The sequence below is a fragment of the Eubalaena glacialis genome, chromosome 7 (assembly GCF_028564815.1).
Source record: "Eubalaena glacialis isolate mEubGla1 chromosome 7, mEubGla1.1.hap2.+ XY, whole genome shotgun sequence".
Classification (NCBI taxonomy): Eukaryota; Metazoa; Chordata; class Mammalia; order Artiodactyla; family Balaenidae; genus Eubalaena; species Eubalaena glacialis.
Genome location: NC_083722.1, coordinates 13,371,968 through 13,389,986, shown reverse-complemented (window position 1 = coordinate 13,389,986; position 18,019 = coordinate 13,371,968). Strand labels below are relative to the sequence as shown.

Here is an 18,019-nt window from a genome sequence, read left to right as displayed (position 1 = left end):
TTATGTTATTTCAATAGATAAAATTAACATCATTCCCAGAGGCAATATTTTAGAAATCTCAATCCTTTAACGTTCAGTGTGAATCATCTTTAAAAAAGAAAGAAAGTTGATCATGGAAAAAAGTCACATTTACATTTGAAGTTGTTGGTTTTGTTTTGTTTTGTTTGTTCGTTTTTTAAATTTTGCAGAGATGGGGTTAATGGCTCAGTAGAGGCAGAGCGGATTCAAAAACAAGCCTCCTGCCCAGCTGATGCTAGTGGCTCTGGGAAGGTGGGAAGTGTCTACAGTCTCTGAGCCTCTTCTTCATCCCTAAACCCTGAGAAGGTTTTACGAGTAGTAACATGCCCAGAGTTTCAGGGCAGTTCCCAGAATCCAGGTAACTCATCGTCCCTCCATCCTGTTAAAATGGATGGTCTTGCTAAGAAAATATATGGCTTATCGTTTAGGGTGTGTTACTACTTGGCATGTTTCACTCTATACAGAGAGAGAGAGGTTTTCAAGCCAGGGTATCAGTGATAAAGCTCACATCTATATTGTATATATTTTAACTCAATAAACATGTCTTCCAAGCCACTATAAATAGCCTAGGCAAGAGCATAAGATTTCAAGAGAAAGTGTTATTTGGGTATTTAGCAAGTTTGAGGATTGATTTAACTTACAAGAATTACTAAAATTTGAACTGAATGTACTTTTGGTCATTTAAATTTTATTATTTGCAGAGATCTGAATGATAGTCCAACTTTTCCTAAGTGTCCCAGTACAATCATTTTGTACTACTAAATCATCAGCTGATCTAATATTTCATAAGACTGGCACATGCCACCACGAGATCATCTCCATAGAAGAAGCAACGGACAGATGAAAAACATCATGTTGCCCACGTAGGATTTTATATAAATAATATGCTATAAATATTGCGGCATATTCTAGTTAGCACAGTACTTTTTTTTTTTTTTAAACATCTTTATTGAAGTGTAATTGCTTTACAATGGTGTGCTAGCTTCTGCTTTACAACAAAGTGAATCAGTTACACATATACATATGTTGCCATATCTCTTCCCTCTTGCATCTCCCTCCCTCCCACCCTCCCTATCCCACCCCTCTAGGTGGTCACAAAGCACCGAGCTGATCTCCCTGTGCTATGCGGCTGCTTCCCACTAGTTATCTATTTTACATTTGGTAGTGTATATATGTCCATGACACTCTCTCACCCTGTCACATCTCACCCCTCCCCCTCCCCATATCCTCAAGTCCATTCTCTAGTAGGTCTGTGTCTTTATTCCCATCTTGCCACTAGGTTCTTCATGACCTCTTTTTTTTTTTTTTTTTTCCCTTAGATTCCATATATATGTGTTAGCATACTGTATTTGTTTTTCTCTTTCTGACTTACTTCACTCTGTATGACAGACTCTAACTCCATCCACCTCATTACAAACACCTCCATTTCATTTCTTTTTATGGCTGAGTAATATTCCATTGTATATATGTGCCACATCTTCTTTATCCATTCATCCGATGATGGACACCTAGGTTGCTTCCATGTCCTGGCTATTGTAAACAGAGCTGCAATGAATATTTTGGTACATGACTCTTTCTGAATTATGGTTTTCTCAGGGTATATGCCCAGTAGTGGGATTGCTGGGTCATATGGTAGTTCTATTTTTAGTTTTTTAAGGAACCTCCATACTGTTCTCCATAGTGGCTGTATCAATTTACATTCCCACCAACAGTGCAAGAGTGTTCCCTTTTCTCCACACCCTCTCCAGCATTTATTGTTTCTAGATTTTTTGATGATGGCCATTCTGACCGGTGTGAGATGATACCTCATTGTAGTTTTGATTTGCATTTCTCTAATGATTAATGATGTTGAGCATTCTTTCATGTGTCTGTTGGCAATCTGTATCTCTTCTTTGGAGAAATGTCTATTTAGGTCTTCTGCCCATTTTTGGATTGGGTTGTTTGTTTTTTTGTTATTGAGCTGCATGAGCTGCTTGTCAATCTTGGAGATTAATCCTTTGTCCGTTGCTTCATTTGCAAATATTTTCTCCCATTCTGAGGGTTGTCTTTTGGTCTTGTTTATGGTTTCCTTTGCTGTGCAAAAGCTTTTAAGTTTCATTAGGTCCCATTTGTTTATTTGTGTTTTTATTTCCATTTCTCTAGGACCTGGGTCAAAAAGGATCTTGCTGTGACTTATGTCATACAGTGTTCTGCCTATGTTTTCCTCTAAGAGTTTGATAGTGTCTGGCCTTACACTTAGGTCTTTAATCCATTTTGAGTTTATTTTTGTGTATGGTGTTAGGGAGTGTTCTAATTTCATACTTTTACATGTACCTGTCCAATTTTCCCAGCACCACTTATTGAAGAGGCTGTCTTTTCTCCACTGTATATGCTTGCCTCCTTTATCAAAGATAAGGTGACCATATGTGCGTGGGCTTATCTCTGGGCTTTCTATCCTGTTCCATTGATCTATATTTCTGTTTTTGTGCCAGTACCAAACTGTCTTGATTACTGTAGCTTTGTAATATAGTCTGAAGTCAGGGAGCCTGATTCCTCCAGCTCCATTTTTCGTTCTCAAGATTGCTTTGGCTATTCGGGGTCTTTTGTGTTTCCATACAAATTGTGAAATTTTTTGTTCTAGTTCTGTGAAAAATGCCAGTGGTAGTTTGATAGGGATTGCATTGAATCTGTAGATTGCTTTGGGTAGCAGAGTCATTTTCACAATGTTTATTCTTCCAATCCAAGAACATGGTATATCTCTCCATCTATTTGTATCATCTTTAATTTCTTTCATCAGTGTCCTATAATTTTCTGCATACAGGTCTTTTGTCTCCTTAGGTAGGTTTATTCCTAGGTATTTTATTCTTTTTGTTGCAATGGTAAACGGGAGTGTTTTCTTAATTTCACTTTCAGATTTTTCATCATTAGTATACAGGAATGCAAGAGATTTCTGTGCATTAATTTTGTATCCTGCTACTTTACCAAATTCATTGATTAGCTCTAGTAGTTTTCTGGTAGCCTCTTTTGGATTCTCTATGTATAGTATCATGTCATCTGCAAACAGTGACAGCTTTACTTCTTCTTTTCCGATTTGGATTCCTTTTATTTCTTTTTCGTCTCTGATTGCTGTGGCTAACACTTCCAAAACTATGTTGAATAATAGTGGTGAGAGTGGGCAACCTTGTCTTGTTCCTGATCTTAGTGGAAATGGTTTCAGTTTTTCACCATTGAGGACAATGTTGGCTGTGGGTTTGTCATATACGGCCTTTATTATGTTGAGGAAAGTTCCCTCTATGCCTACTTTCTGCAGGACTTTTATCATAAATGGGTGTTGAATTTTGTCGAAAGCTTTCTCTGCATCTATTGAGATGATCATATGGTTTTTCTCCTTCAATTTGTTAATATGATGTATCACGTTGATTGATTTGCGTATATTGAAGAATCCTTGCATTCCTGGAATAAACCCCACTTGATCATGGTGTATGATCCTTTTAATGTGCTGTTGGATTCTGTTTGCTAGTATTTTGTTGAGGATTTTTGCATCTATGTTCATCAGTGATATTGGCCTGTAGTTTTCTTTCTTTGTGACATCTTTGCCTGGTTTTGGTATCAGGGTGATGGTGGCCTCGTAGAATGAGTTGGGGAGTGTTCCTCCCTCTGCAATATTTTGGAAGAGTTTGAGAAGGATAGGTGTTAGCTCTTCTCTAAATGTTTGATAGAATTCGCCTGTGAAGCCATCTGGTCCTGGGCTTTTGTGTGTTGGAAGATTTTTAATCACAGTTTCAATTTCAGTGCTTGTGATTGGTCTGTTCATATTTTCTATTTCTTCCTGGTTCAGTCTCGGCAGGTTGTGCATTTCTAAGAATCTGTCCATTTCTTCCAGGTTGTCCATTTTATTAGCATAGAGTTGCTTGTAGTAATCTCTTATGATCGTTTGTATTTCTGCAGTGTCAGTGGTTACTTCTCCTTTTTCATTTCTAATTCTATTAATTTGAGTCTTCTCCTTTTTTCTCTTGATGAGTCTGGCTAATGGTTTATCAATTTTGTTTATCTTCTCAAAGAACCAGCTTTTAGTTTCATTGATTTTTGCTATTGTTTCCTTCATTTCTTTTTCATTTATTTCTGATCTGATCTTTATGATTTCTTTCCTTCTGCTAGCTTTGGGGTTTTTTTGTTCTTCTTTCTCTAATTGCTTTAGGTGCAAGGTTAGGTTGTTTATTCGAGATGTTTCCTGTTTCTTGATGTAGGCTTGTATTGCTATAAACTTCCCTCTTAGAACTGCTTTTGCTGCATCCCATAGGTTTTGGATTGTCGTGTCTCCATTGTCATTTGTTTCTAGGTATTTTTTGATTTCCCCTTTGATTTCTTCAGTGATCACTTCGTTATTAAGTAGTGTATTGTGTAGCCTCCATGTGTTTGTATTTTTTACAGATCTTTTCCTGTAATTGATATCTAGTCTCATAGCGTTGTGGTCGGAAAAGATACTTGATACGATTTCAATTTTTTTAAATTTACCAAGGCTTGATTTGTGACCCAAGATATGATCTATCCTGGAGAATGTTCCATGAGCACTTGAGAAAAATGTGTATTCTGTTGTTTTTGGGTGGAATGTCCTATAAATATCAATTAAGTCCATCTTGTTTAATGTATCATTTAAAGCTTGTGTTTCCTTATTTATTTTCATTTTGGATGATCTGTCCATTGGTGAAAGTGGGGTGTTAAAGTCCCCTACTATGATTGTGTTACTGTCGATTTCCCCTTTTATGGCTGTTAGTATTTGCCTTATGTATTGAAGTGCTCCTATGTTGGGTGCATAAATATTTACAATTGTTATACCTTCCTCTTGGATCGATCCCTTGATCATTATATAGTGTCCGTCTTTGTCTCTTGTAATTGTCTTTATTTTAAAGTCTATTTTGTCTGATATGAGAATTGCTACTCCAGCTTTCTTTTGATTTCCATTTGCATGGAATATCTTTTTCCATCCCCTCACTTTCAGTCTGTATGTGTCTCTAGGTCTGAAGTGGGTCTCTTGTAGACAGCATATATATGGGTCTTGTTTTTGTATCCATTCAGCCAGTCTGTGTCTTTTGGTGGGAGCATTTAATCCATTTACATTTAAGGTAATTATCGATATGTATGTTCCTATTCCCATTTTCTTAAATGTTTTGGGTTTGTTATTGTAGGTGTTTTCCTTCTCTTGTGTTTCTTGCCTAGAGAAGTTCCTTTAGCATTTGTTGTAAAGCTGGTTTGGTGGTGCTGAACTCTCTCAGCTTTTGCTTGTCTGTAAAGGTTTTAATTTCTCCATCAAATCTGAATGAGATCCTTGCTGGGTAGAGTAATCTTGGTTGTAGGTTTTTCTCCTTCATCACTTCAAGTATATCCTGCCACTCCCTTCTGGCTTGCAGAGTTTCTGCTGAAAGATCAGCTGTTAACCTTATGGAGATTCCCTTGTGTGTTATTTGTTGTTTTTCCCTTGCTGCTTTTAATATGTTTTCTTTATATTTAATTTTTGATAGTTTGATTAATATGTGTCTTGGTGTGTTTCTCCTTGGATTTATCCTGTATGGAACTCTCTGTGCTTCCAGGAGTTGATTAACTATTTCCTTTCCCATATTAGGGAAGTTTTCAACTATAATCTCTTCAAATATTTTCTCAGTCCCTTTCTTTTTCTCTTCTTCTTCTGGGACCCCTATAATTCGAATGTTGGTGCGTTTAATGTTGTCCCAGAGGTCTCTGAGACTGTCCTCAGTTCTTTTCATTCTTTTTTCTTTATTCTGGTCTGCAGTAGTTATTTCCACCATTTTATCTTCCAGGTCACTTATCCGTTCTTCTGCCTCAGTTATTCTGCTATTGATCCCATCTAGAGTATTTTTAATTTCATTTATTGTGCTTGTCATCGTTTCTTGATTCCTCTTTAGTTCTTCTACGTCCTTGTTAAATGTTTCTTGCATTTTGTCTATTCTATTTCCAAGACTTTGGATCATCCTTACTATCATTATTCTGAATTCTTTTTCAGGTAGACTACCTATTCCCTCTTCATTTGTTAGGTCTGGTGTGTTTTGACCCTGCTCCTTCATCTGCTGTGTGTTTTTCTGTCTTCTCATTTTGCTTATCTTACTGTGTTTGGGGTCTCCTTTTCACAGGCTGCAGGTTCGTAGTTCCCGTTGTTTTTGGTATCTGTCCCCAGTGGCTAAGGTTGGTTCAGTGGGTTGTGTAGGTTTCCTGGTGGAGGGAACTAGTGCCTGTGTTCTGGTGGATGAGGCTGGATGTTGTCTTTCTGGTGGATTCGTCCACGTCTGGTGGTGTGTTTTGGGGTGTCTGTGGCCTTATTATGATTTTAGGCAGCCTCTCTGTTAATGGATGGGGCTGTGTTCCTCTCTTGCTAGTTGTTTGGCATAGGGTGTCCAGCACTGTAGCTTGCTGGTCGTTGAGTGAAGCTGGGTCTTGATGTTGAGATGGAGATCTGTGAGAGATTTTCGCCGTTTGGTATTACGTGGAGCTGGGAGGTCTCTTGTGGACCAGTGTCCTGAAGTTGGCTCTCCCACCTCAGAGGCACAGCCCTGATGCCTGGCTGGAGCACCAAGAGCCTTTCATCCACACGGCTCAGAATAAAAGGGAGAAAAAATGGAAAGAAAGAAAAAAAGAGGATAAAATAAAATAAAATAAAGCAATTATAATAAAAAATAAGAAAAAAAATTATTAAGAGTAAATTTATTAAGAAAAAAAATTTTTTTAATTTTTAAAAGTAGATTTATTAATTTTTTATACTAAAAATAAGAAAAAAATTATTTAGAAAAAATTTATTAAGAAAAAAAATTTTTTAATTTTTTAAAATAAAAAATATGAAAAAACTTATTAAAAATTTTTTTAAAAATAGAAAATAAGGAAAAAATTATTAAGAAAACATTTATTAGGGAAAAAAAAAATTTTTAAGCCAAAAAAAAAAAAAAAAAAAACCGGACAGACCTAACCCTAGGACTAACGGTGAGAGCAAAGCTATACAGACAAAATCTCACCCAGAAGCATACACATCTACACTCACAAAAAAAAGGAAAAGGGGAAAAGTTAATATATCCTGCTCCCAAAGTCCATCTCCTAAATTTGGGATGATTCGTTGTCTATTCAGGTATTCAACAGATGCAGGCACATCAAGTTGTTTGTGGAGCTTTAATCCGCTGCTTCTGAGGCTGCTGGGAGAGATTTCCCTTTCTCTTCTTTGTTCGTACAGCTCCCGGGGTTCAGCTTTGGATTTGGACCCGCCTCTGCATGTAGGTCCCCTGAGGGCGTCTGTTCCCCGCCCAGACAGAACGGGGTTAAAGGAGCAGCTGCTTCGGGGGCTCTGGCTCAGTCAGGCCGGGGGGAGGGAGCGGTACGGAGGAGGCGGGGCGAGCCTGCGGCGGCAGAAGCCGGCGTGACGTTGCAGCAGCCCGAGGCGCGCCGTGCGCTCTCCCGGGGAAGTTGTCCCCGGATTACGGGAGCCTGGCCGTGGCGGGCTGCACAGGCTCCCGGGAGGGGCGGTGTGGAGAATGACCTGTGCTCGCCCACAGGCTGTTTGGTGGCGGCAGCAGCAGCCTTAGCGTCTCATGCCCGTCTCTGGGGTCCGCGCTGATAGCCGCGGCTCGCGCCCGTCTCTGGAGTTCGTTTAAGTGGCGCTCTGAATCCCCTCTCCTTGCACGCCGCGAAACAAAGAGGCAAGAAAAAGTCTCCTGCCTCTTCGGCAGATGCAGACTTTTTCTCGTGCACCCTCCCGGCTAGTTGTGGTGCCCTAGACCCTTCAGGCTGTGTTCACGCAGCCAACCCCAGTCCTCTCCCTGGGATCCGACCGAAGCCCGCGCCTCAGCTCCCAGCCCCCGCCGCCCCGGCGGGTGAGCAGACAAGCCTCTCGGGCTGGTGAGTGCTGCTCGGCGCCGAGCCTCTGTGCGGGAATCTCTCCGTTTTTCCCTCTGCGTCCCTGTTGCTGTGGGATCCGCGCTGATAGCCGCGGCTCGCGCCCGTCTCTGGAGCTCGTTTAGGCGGCGCTCTGAATCCCCTCTCCTTGCGCGCCGCGAAACAAAGAGGCAAGAAAAATTCTCTTGCCTCTTTGGCAGCTGCAGTCTTTTTCCCGGACTCCCTCCCGGCTAGCACCGAAGCCCGAGCCCCAGCTCCCAGGCCCCGCCCGCCCCGGCGGCTGAGCAGACAAGCCTCTCAGGCTGGTGAGTGCTGGTCGGCACCGCTCCTCTGTGCGGGAATCTCCGCTTTGCCCTCCGCACCAATGTGGCTGCGCTCTCCTCCGTGGCTCCGAAGCTTCCCCCCTCTGCTACCCGCAGTCTCTGCCCACGAAGGGGCTTCCTAGTGTGTGGAAACCTTTCCTCCTTCACAGCTCCCTCCCACTGGTGCAGGTCCCGTCCCTATTCTTTTGTCTCTGTTATTTCTTTTTTCTTTTGCCCTACCCAAGTACGTGGGGATTTTCTTGCCTTTTGGGAGGTCTGACATCTTCTGCCAGCGTTCAGTGGGTGTTCTGTAGGAGCAGTTCCACGTGTAGATGTATTTCTCATGCATCTGTGGGGAGGAAGGTGATCTCCGCGTCTTACTCTTCCGCCTTCTTCTCTCTCTCCCTGCACAGTACTTTTAAACACATTATTTCATTTGGTATAACTCTGGGAAAATGGCGATCCCAAATTAACATATACAGTAAGTCCCCTACATACGAACGAGTTCTGTTCTGAGAGCGCATTGGTAAGTCCAATTTGTTCGTAAGTCCAACAAAGTTAGCCTAGGTACCCAACTAACACAATCGGCTAAATAGTACTGTACTGTAATAGGTTTATAATACTTTTCACACAAGTAATCCATAAAAAACAAACAAAAAGTAAAGAAAACATTTTTACTCTTACAGTACAGTACCTTGAGAAGTACAGTACAACAGTTGGCATACAGGGGCTGGCATCGAGTGAACAGGCAAGAAGAGTTACCGACTGGAGGAGGGAGAGGAGGTGGGAGGTGGCAGAGCTGAAGGATAGTCAGCAATAGGAGATGGAGGGCAAGCTGCAATTTCACTCACTCCTGACACTGATGGAACGCATGTTCACATCTTTGAAAGCTCTCAACTAGAAGGTTCGTATGCAGTGGACTTACTGTAAGGTAAAAGAGGTCCAGGGAGCCTAAAGGACTTTCCAAGGTACCGCTGTAAGAAGTAGACTGGTTCTTAAAGGTTTTGGTTCTGGAACGAGTTTGGAAAGAAGCCCCCTCCACCACCACCATCATACCTCACTGCTGCAGGAGTCCTCAGTCCTACAAGCTATAGGAAGATGAGGTGTCCATTTGCAACATCCCAAAGGGAATGTACAAACAGGAGGTGCCCAGTGGTCTTCTGCTCAAATCAGCACTGCCATGGGTTCCCAGGGAAACAAGCCATCTCCTGGGGCTGTCCTCCAGCTTCCGGAGGATATATGGGTGTTCTGATTTATCCACAGAAGAAACATTTACACACCATGTATCATGTGCCATTCACTTTCCAAGGTACAAAACTGCAACCGTGATCAAGACAGACCCATCCTCCGCCCTGTTAGAACTGACACATCTAGCGGTAAAGATGGACACGCACCCGGTAATTCCAAAAGAGGGTGGCAAGTGCGACACCGAGTAATCCGGGCTGCCAAAAGGCAACTATGAGAGAGGGTCACCAACCCAGACCAGAGGCTTCAGAGGAAGTGCTGTCTGAGTGGAGACGGGAGAAACAAGAAGGCATTAGTCAAGTAAAGCAGTGAGACGGGGAGAGGGGAAGGAGGGAACAGCATGTGCAAAGACACAGAGGCGAGGCAACGTGCTGAGTGTGAGGAGCTAGAAGTTCAGCAGGAGTGAGTTATGAAAGCTGAGAGTCTTACCAGTCAGAAGAAGAAGTCTGGACTTTACCTTGACCATAAAAGGGAGCCAACAAAGGGTTTCAGCAGAAAACCACTGAATAGGGACTTTCCTGGTGGTCCAGCGGTTACGACTCTGCGTTCCCAATGCAGGGGGCCTGGGGTTCGATCCCTGGTCAGGAAACTAGATTCCACGTGCCACAATGAAGATCCCGCATGCCACAACTAAGACCCGGCGCAGCCAAATAAATAAATAAATATCAAAAAATAAAAAAGAAGACCGTTGGATAAATACTAAGAAGACTGTTGTAGTAATATAACTGAATAATGGTTGGGTGGTCTGAACAAGGTAATGACAGGGGAAAGTATGAAAAGGGATTCAAGAGATCTTCATAGAACGTAGACTCATAAGACCTGATAACTTTTTCATTTTTCATATGAAGAAAACGCCATACTTCACTTAATTCTGAGAAGTGGATATTGCTTCCTTAGGCTATATGGATGAAACTATAATTCAACCAACTTCAGGATATTGCTTTAATCACAACACAACACAAAGAGAATTAGAAAAAAACACACCTAAACACAGAGCATAAGAAGCATACAGATCATTAAAATACTTAACACAAATCCATACAATTTGTCTTAAAGGACCCTCAGAGGGCAGACACAGCCAAGGGGCAGGAGCCAAAGAGAAGGATTTCATTTGGCACGAATACATTAATGGAAGCTGAAAGGTGCTCATAAATGAAAGACATTTTCACAATGTTTGAAGCCACATTGAAGGAGAATGACAACTTTATAAAACCAAAGCTAGTCAAATCTTCCTCTTCTTTTTTTTAAGCTAACATAGCCATTTAGTTTACTCAGCTAAGCTCCAGCCCAGGCAGCTCGCACAATCATTCCTAAACCCAAGGCACATCCCAGTGGGTGAGGGGTCAGACAGTCAAAGAAAACATGAGACGTACTAAGAAAGTCACACCTGGGGGAAAGGATGCCTTTTCACGAAATTCACATAAAACGGCTCATTAGAATACATCATCTGCTTGGTTGTAAGACATGTCTGACTCCACGACCCCGATACCTTCGTACCTGTAGTTGCTATCATTTGAGGTTGTATCACTTTTACTCTTCTTCCTTTTCAACAGCTTTCCTTCCCGCAGCTCAGAGGGTTCAAACGCGGCACAACTCACAGTTTTAAGTCCTTTGGCAAACGGAGCCTCCTTCCCACCCGCTTCAGCTGAATCTGAACGATGGGCTGGGGGCAGAAGTCGGTCACTCCGCAGCCTTTTTCTTATTTCTTCTTCTTTAGTCTGAAAAGCAGTATTAAAGAGTGAAAATGAGTCCGAGTGACTTTCTCCAAGTTCTCATTACTACTGCCTGTAATGAACATTCCTGGCTTCCCTATTTCATTATGCAATCATTCGACAAACAGAGGTTGAGGAATTACTGTTGAAGAGGACAGAGCCAGCCCCAACCCCAACCCCATACCCTCCAGACACCCTCCAGACATACCCTCACAGGGCTATGGTCTAGTCCTTGCTCTCTGAGAGGCCAAGTAGAGACACGGAAGTAAAGGCTGTCAGACCAGAGCTGTGAAGACTGGTTCCCGGCAGAAGGGCAGACAGAGGGTTTATGGGGACCACGTGTGTGTAAATGCTGCAGAAGTTGTCTGAGGGTCTGCACGGCCTCCTCTCAGCTCCCATCCTCCACCTGGGACCTCCTGCCACCCCTGGCCCCAACTGAAGTTTCTCTTTTTTTTATTAGGAAAAAAACACCATACTTAATTCTCAGAAGTGGATATTGCTTCCTTAGGCTACATGGATGAAACTGTAATTCAACCAACTTCAAGATACTGCTACATTCCTTCACCACACAAAGAGAACTTTAAAAAACTAAACATACAGCATAGGAAGCATAGAGATCACTAAAAGAATTAATACAATCCACGCAATCTGTCTTAAAGCTGGCGACTGGAGAGGATGCACGCATTTCAGAGGCAGCGCCCCCTCACGCGAGACCTGGGCTACCTTCCTGCGCTCCTCCACTGCCTGCATCTTCTCTTCTATGTCCTTCATCGTGAAATCTTTTCCTTCCTTTTTGATTTTAAGTTTTTTCAGCCTGGCTGGTGGCTTTCTCAGCAGCTTCTCAGTCGTGCTTACCTGCAAAAAGACACTTTTTAAAATGCAGAAACAAATGTATTTATTAGCAGAGGAGAAAGATAAGAGAGAGAGAATAAACACTGTTTAAGGTTTTAGTCCTAAAACACTAAACAGATTTTTGGATAGATTTGTAAAAACAATTATGTGAAAACTGGTAACAACTGAACTCATCCCTAAAGACTTTATGCCTGGTAACAACAGAACTAATTCCTAAAGAAAAAATATCTATTAGATGTCTAGGAAAAAACAGGCTATTATCAAAAAACATGAAAGAAACATGCAGCGATGGAGGAGGGCTCTTGAGAAGGAAAAAAAAACCTAGAGAACAAATACAAGATGGGAAAAGGTGGCGAATGAATGATGCATTTGTAGTTCAAGGTAAAAAGTTAAACCCCATGATTTTATAATATTCCATAAGCTACAAATGACTTTCATTTGGGGTCGAGATTAGTTTTAGGACTTTTGGTCTTGTGAAGGAGAGAATTAACACTGGTCTTTGCTGTCAGTACTTTACAAATGTTTTCATGACAATAGAAAAAAACCCATACTATTTCCTGATTGACTACCCTTTATGTGTTTAGAGCAGTGATAATGACTTTGATTATAATTTCTAGTTATTAAAAAAGGTTAAACTGTTGTAAAGGGTTTATAAAGAAAGTTTAATTTTTAAAAATTGGTTTTTTAAAATCATATACCTTGGTTATAAAAAAATTAAAATGATACAGAAATAGTCCCCTAATTCTCTGTTTAACCAGCTGGCCCCCAATCCCACTCATCAGCATGAACCATTTTAAAGAGTTTGGTGTGTGTCTTTCCAGACATTCTCTGTGCACATATATCTATATACACATATATATTAACAGTGCATCTGTCATGTTCAACCAATCAGTGGGATTATACCATATACACTGTTTTGCAATTTACTTTCTTCATTTAATTTAATATGGACATCTTTCTAGGTCAGTATATAAAGAGTTATTAAACTGTCTTAATGAACACCAAGCCTTCATTATACAATGAACCAAAACAGGCAGACCTCATTTTATTGTGCTTCACTTAATTGTGCTTCACAGATTTTTTTTTTTTTTTTTTTACAAATTGAAGATCTGTGGCAGCCCTGCGTTGACCAAGTCTATTGGTGCCATTTTTCCAACAGCGTTTGCTCACTTTATGTCTCTGTGTCACATTTTGGTAATTCTTGCAGTATTTCAAATTTTTTCATTATTATTGTATTTGTTATGATGATCAGTGATCTTTGATGCTACTATTGCAAACCGATAACGACTCGGTGAAGGCTCAGATGATGGTTAGCATTTTTTAGCAATGTAAGTATTTTTAAATTAAGATCTGAACATTGTTTTATTAGACATAATACTATTGGACACTTAACAGGCTACACTATAGTGTAAACATAACTTTTATATGCCCTGGGATACCAAAAAATTTGTGTGACTCGATTTATTGTGGTATTTCCTTTATTGCAGTGGCCTGGAACCGAACCCGCAATATCTCCAACTAGGTACTCCTGTATTGTTCCAGATAATTTCTCTAAAGACTTTTAAAGACAAAGGAGCTATTGATATCCATTGCCATATCGAAAAGACTGTCTCTTCAGATTGCAATACTGTAGTTACTGAGAAAGTAAATCACACAGACAGTTCAGCATAGTAGGAAAGGTTACCAGATCCAGACACATACAGCCCTGGGTTTGAATCCTGGCTTGGTCATGGTGTGGCTTTGCATGAATTCTTAAACTCTGTAAGCCTTCCCTTCCTCATTTATAAAATAGGTTTTATTTCACAGGATTTTTTTTAGAAAAAAGAGGAAAAATCTTTGCCAACTTGGTCTAGCAGCCAGATCACTTCTCTGGTTGAGGCACTGACTGGTGCACCTCTCCTGCCACGTCTGGCACAGAGAAGCGAGGCCCAGCCACCGGTGGTCAGAACAGAGCAGGTAGTGGGATGGGCCACAACCCTGGATCAGTCAGGGGAGGAGCGGTGCCTGCCGAATGGCATGCCAGTGTCTCGGCAGAGACGCAGCCCCTAGGGATTTCCAGGTGGTAGTGCGAACTCTTCGGGCAAAGGAGGGTGGGCAGGAGGGCGCCCAGCCCATAGTCAAGGAGTACTGGGATGTACAGCCGGTAGGAGAGTAGGAAGAGGCAGAAGAAGAGGAGGAGAGAGTTGAGGAGAATGAGGAGGAGGAGAGATGAGGCAGAGGATGAGAATTATGTAGACCAAGAAGAAGAGGAGGACGATCCTCCTGAGGGCAGGGCACTAGATTCTGCTGCTGATTTTAAATTGGGATATTTTTTCCGCCAACTTATGATCCCAAAGTCCGTATGGTTCTAAAGAAGAGAGTGACTATCAATATGAAAACGCTGATGAAGAGGAAGGGGATGGAAATGAAAAACCAGAAGAAGGACTTAAAATGGATATGGTCTCAGCAGAGGGCAGCTCTGGAGAATACAGTTGGAAGGCATAAAAAGAAATGGACAGCGAAAGAAAAGATGAATTTGTTCTTCATGGATATTCTAGTTTTCATTAGCCCAAAATACCAATTTTGTTTCAAAGTTCAACACCCCAAAATGATATTAACTGACATCTGACTTCACTCTTACCTTTCAGAGATAAATTTAACAGTATTGTTCACATCGAAAATAAAAGCTGGTTTGAAATGAAATAAATAAATAAATAAAAAGGAAAGTATACAGTAGCCACTCAATAAATGGTAATTACTTATTCAGTGAAAGCAGTGACTTTTTTCAATGACAGCACACAGAATCACAACCAAATACAGTATTTGTCATGAAGGGGAGAAATGAGACTCAGAATCACAGGGGCCAGCAGGCAGGAGGCCTGGGCTCTGTTTAACCCCGGGTCTACTGCTAACACCCACTGTGTGACCTGACACAAAACACTTCTCTTTGGACTCACTTTTCTCAAAATTATACCATATACGCTCCTCTGCAACTTGCTGAGGACGGCTAAGGTTTCTTCCAGCTTTAAAATCTATGATTCTTGGAAAGCCTTCTAAAGGGAAAACATTTATTAAAGTTCTGGTTCAGCTGCAGCCTTCAGACAGTTTTATGTGATGAGAAATTTTCACTACAGGAAAACTGGGAGATGTTTGTCAAAGCAAGTTCCCCCTCCCCCATTCTTGTGTTATTTTTTATGACAATTGGCATTTAGGCTCCCTGCTGACAAAAGCCATCTGCTGAAAAGACGGGACATGCTTGCTATGGAGGCTCAACTAGAGATACTGTGAAATTAGGATGAAACAGTTTTTTGGGGATGTTCACTCATAGAGGGCTAATGGAAAGAGAGAGAATGGAATAGTCATCTAAGATCCAATAAAGCAAGTCTCCATCAGGCTTACATAGGAGTCTGAGCCTTCATTTAAATCATGAGATCAATAGTTTCAAGCGAGCTTGGGCTTTCTGGTTTGGGTGACCTCTTCTTGTGGCTTTATCCCAAAATGATGCATAAGAAATCATGTACTTCCTCTCCCTTGTGGAAGTTAATCCTACCTGTACAGCCCCTGTCCTTTCTTGAGTTTGACATTTTAAAGAAAAGCATTGAAAGACCTGAGGAAAGCTATCTGTATTCTTTACCACTGGATTTTATAAAGTCAGGAGTTACCAATTGTTGGCACTTAAAAAATGATAGCATTATATGATCACATTATACGTAGAGAGGTGCTACCCATAGAAACTCTAAAAAAAAAAATCAACTTTAAAACCTATAAAAGTTACTAGTTCAATTATTCTCTTTAAGAACACCAGCAGGGGATGGCACACCCAAAGATGCTGTGATAAGAAGGGGATCTCGTTTCTAGCCAACCTGCTTGTATACATTACTTCTTGCATCCACTGTGTCTTCCTCAGAGCTTTCCTAGTTAATTATTGACTGACAGATAAACCTACCTTGGCTATGTTCTCTTAATAGGAGTCTTGTGCATAGAATAAGCCAAAGTTTCTCACAACAGATCTGTCACTCCTGCTCTGCCACTGTTAAGACCTCCTAAGATGGTCACTCTGAGCGTTAACTGCCATTATTTTGTCTTTACCCCGGTCAACTTCCTCCTCCTTAAAAGACTCTCCATGAGGTTCAGCAAATAATGTTACAGACTCTGATACATTGTCAACAAACTCCCTAACTGCACTGAAGGTTATCAAGGACAGAGGTTGCCTGGAAAAGGGAATCAACTTGGACTAGAGACAGAAGGGATCAACAGAGGATTGAGAGTCTTGTGTAGGGAAACCCAGAACGGGAGAAATGAGTTTGGATGAAAAACACCTGAAGTGGATAATACCTATGTGGATAAATGACAGCCACTCCCATCTCTTTAAAGAGATCTGTACCAATCCATGCATGTATTTACATGTGTATGTAAATCTAATATACATTTATAATACAGCCATTGGAGTCTCAGTAGAATGTTTTAAAATATACTGGAAGATTCACTTAGTCTGATAATTTAGCTTCTTAACATCGTATTACTTACATATCATTATAATTCTTTCTGAGTGAGCGTAACATCTATTAGCGTGAATGTGCTTGCAGGCAGGTTATCCAGAGGGGCTATGGAATGGCTGTAGTACTGGCTAAAAAGCAGATGATGAAAAAAATTAAGAAAAAAGATGATAGGGGGCCCTGTGGACACAGATACTGCTGTGGATTTCTAGGAAGAGACCAGCTCATAGGGGAGTCCCCTTTTCAGCATCCTTTATTATACTTCACTCTAAATGATAACTGAATTAAAGATAACAACCTGGCTAAGACAGGGACAGACCTATGTCTTAAATTCCCTTGTATTTATATATAATATTGGTCTACATACGGAGCCTTGTTTTTAAGTATTCTCACTTTTACTGTTCTGTTTTTTTCTCATAATATTTCATTTAAAGTTCTTTTTAAAGCAATGAAGAAATGGTGTTCACACGTCTGATCGGATTCATCGTATTGTAGTATCTGCTGACAATAACATCCCCTTTTTTGACTATCCCCTTTTTGTTTCCTTTGGCTCTTTGTTTCTTAGTTAAAAGTATTAACTGTCTCATAATATTTTCATTTTCAGTCCTTCAATATTCATTCTCATCTTTTTGTATTGGCCTCAGAACTTTCCCCCAAATATTCAAGACATCTGGTGTCTGACACACATGTTCTCAGCTACACCTGGATTGAAAGAGACTTCACCTGTGACACTGAGCAATTATATCTCTTCATTTCCATATGCTTCCTGGGTATCATCTTAGTCCTATAGTGAACACATGTTCTATTTTCAGGAATATTTTAGGACTCTCTTTCACAGTGAATGGGGGATTTCAGTTTTTTAAGCTTTAACCCTTCCCAGCTTGATAATGAATTTGAGGGCTTGGTGTACATTTTTATTGAAACTTCATGGCAGTGGTTCTCAGCCTCGGCTGCCCACTGGAATCACCTGGGAGCTTTCAAAAGCACCACATTCTGGGCCCACCCCAAGCCATTGGTCCCAGGAGTTTTGAAAGTTTCCTGGGTGACGCAAATGTACAGGTTGAGGACTGCACTCGGCAATAAGATGCACAGCTGTGCCTTACAGCTCCGGCCTGTTGCAAGTCTGGCTTTTGTTGGCCATCTTGGCCCAATTCCAAAACAAAAAAAAAGAAAAAAAGAACTGTGTTATTCTTGCCTACCTTTGCAGTCCTGTCACATTTAAATCCTTTTGAGAACGCTCCAACTATGCCCCTGACAACCGTTCTATTTCTACATAATACGAAACACAGTTTTCATCTTTGGCTCTCTTAATGATGTTATTGAAAGTCAAGCCTGTAGTTTTCATTTTTTAATAGATACGTTTCTTTCACAGTGTAGCTTATATTAATTAACCTTGCTGGTGCCCTTGCAAGGTCCGAGTCTGAATTCATTCATCTCTGGCACTGGAATCACTGAAAAATGTTTTAATGTTACTCCCACTGACGTGAGCATCAAGGGTCCATGGCATCTCTCTTCAGAAGGCTTGCTTAGCTACTGAATGTTCCCA

General features: G+C 41.0%; 1 protein-coding gene across 1 annotated transcript in view; it reads right to left on the bottom strand.

The window, feature by feature from the left end:
- Positions 1-10,824: 10,824 nt before the first annotated feature.
- Positions 10,825-18,019, bottom strand: part of STMND1 (stathmin domain containing 1) — a 30,210-nt gene continuing 23,015 nt past the window's right edge. The window contains exons 4-5 of the mRNA XM_061194842.1: positions 11,870-12,001; positions 10,825-11,152 (exon numbers count right to left, since the gene is read on the bottom strand). Coding sequence (XP_061050825.1) covers positions 10,868-11,152; positions 11,870-12,001 — 417 coding nt within the window. The 3' untranslated portion in view covers positions 10,825-10,867. The remainder of the gene's footprint in view (positions 11,153-11,869; positions 12,002-18,019) is intronic.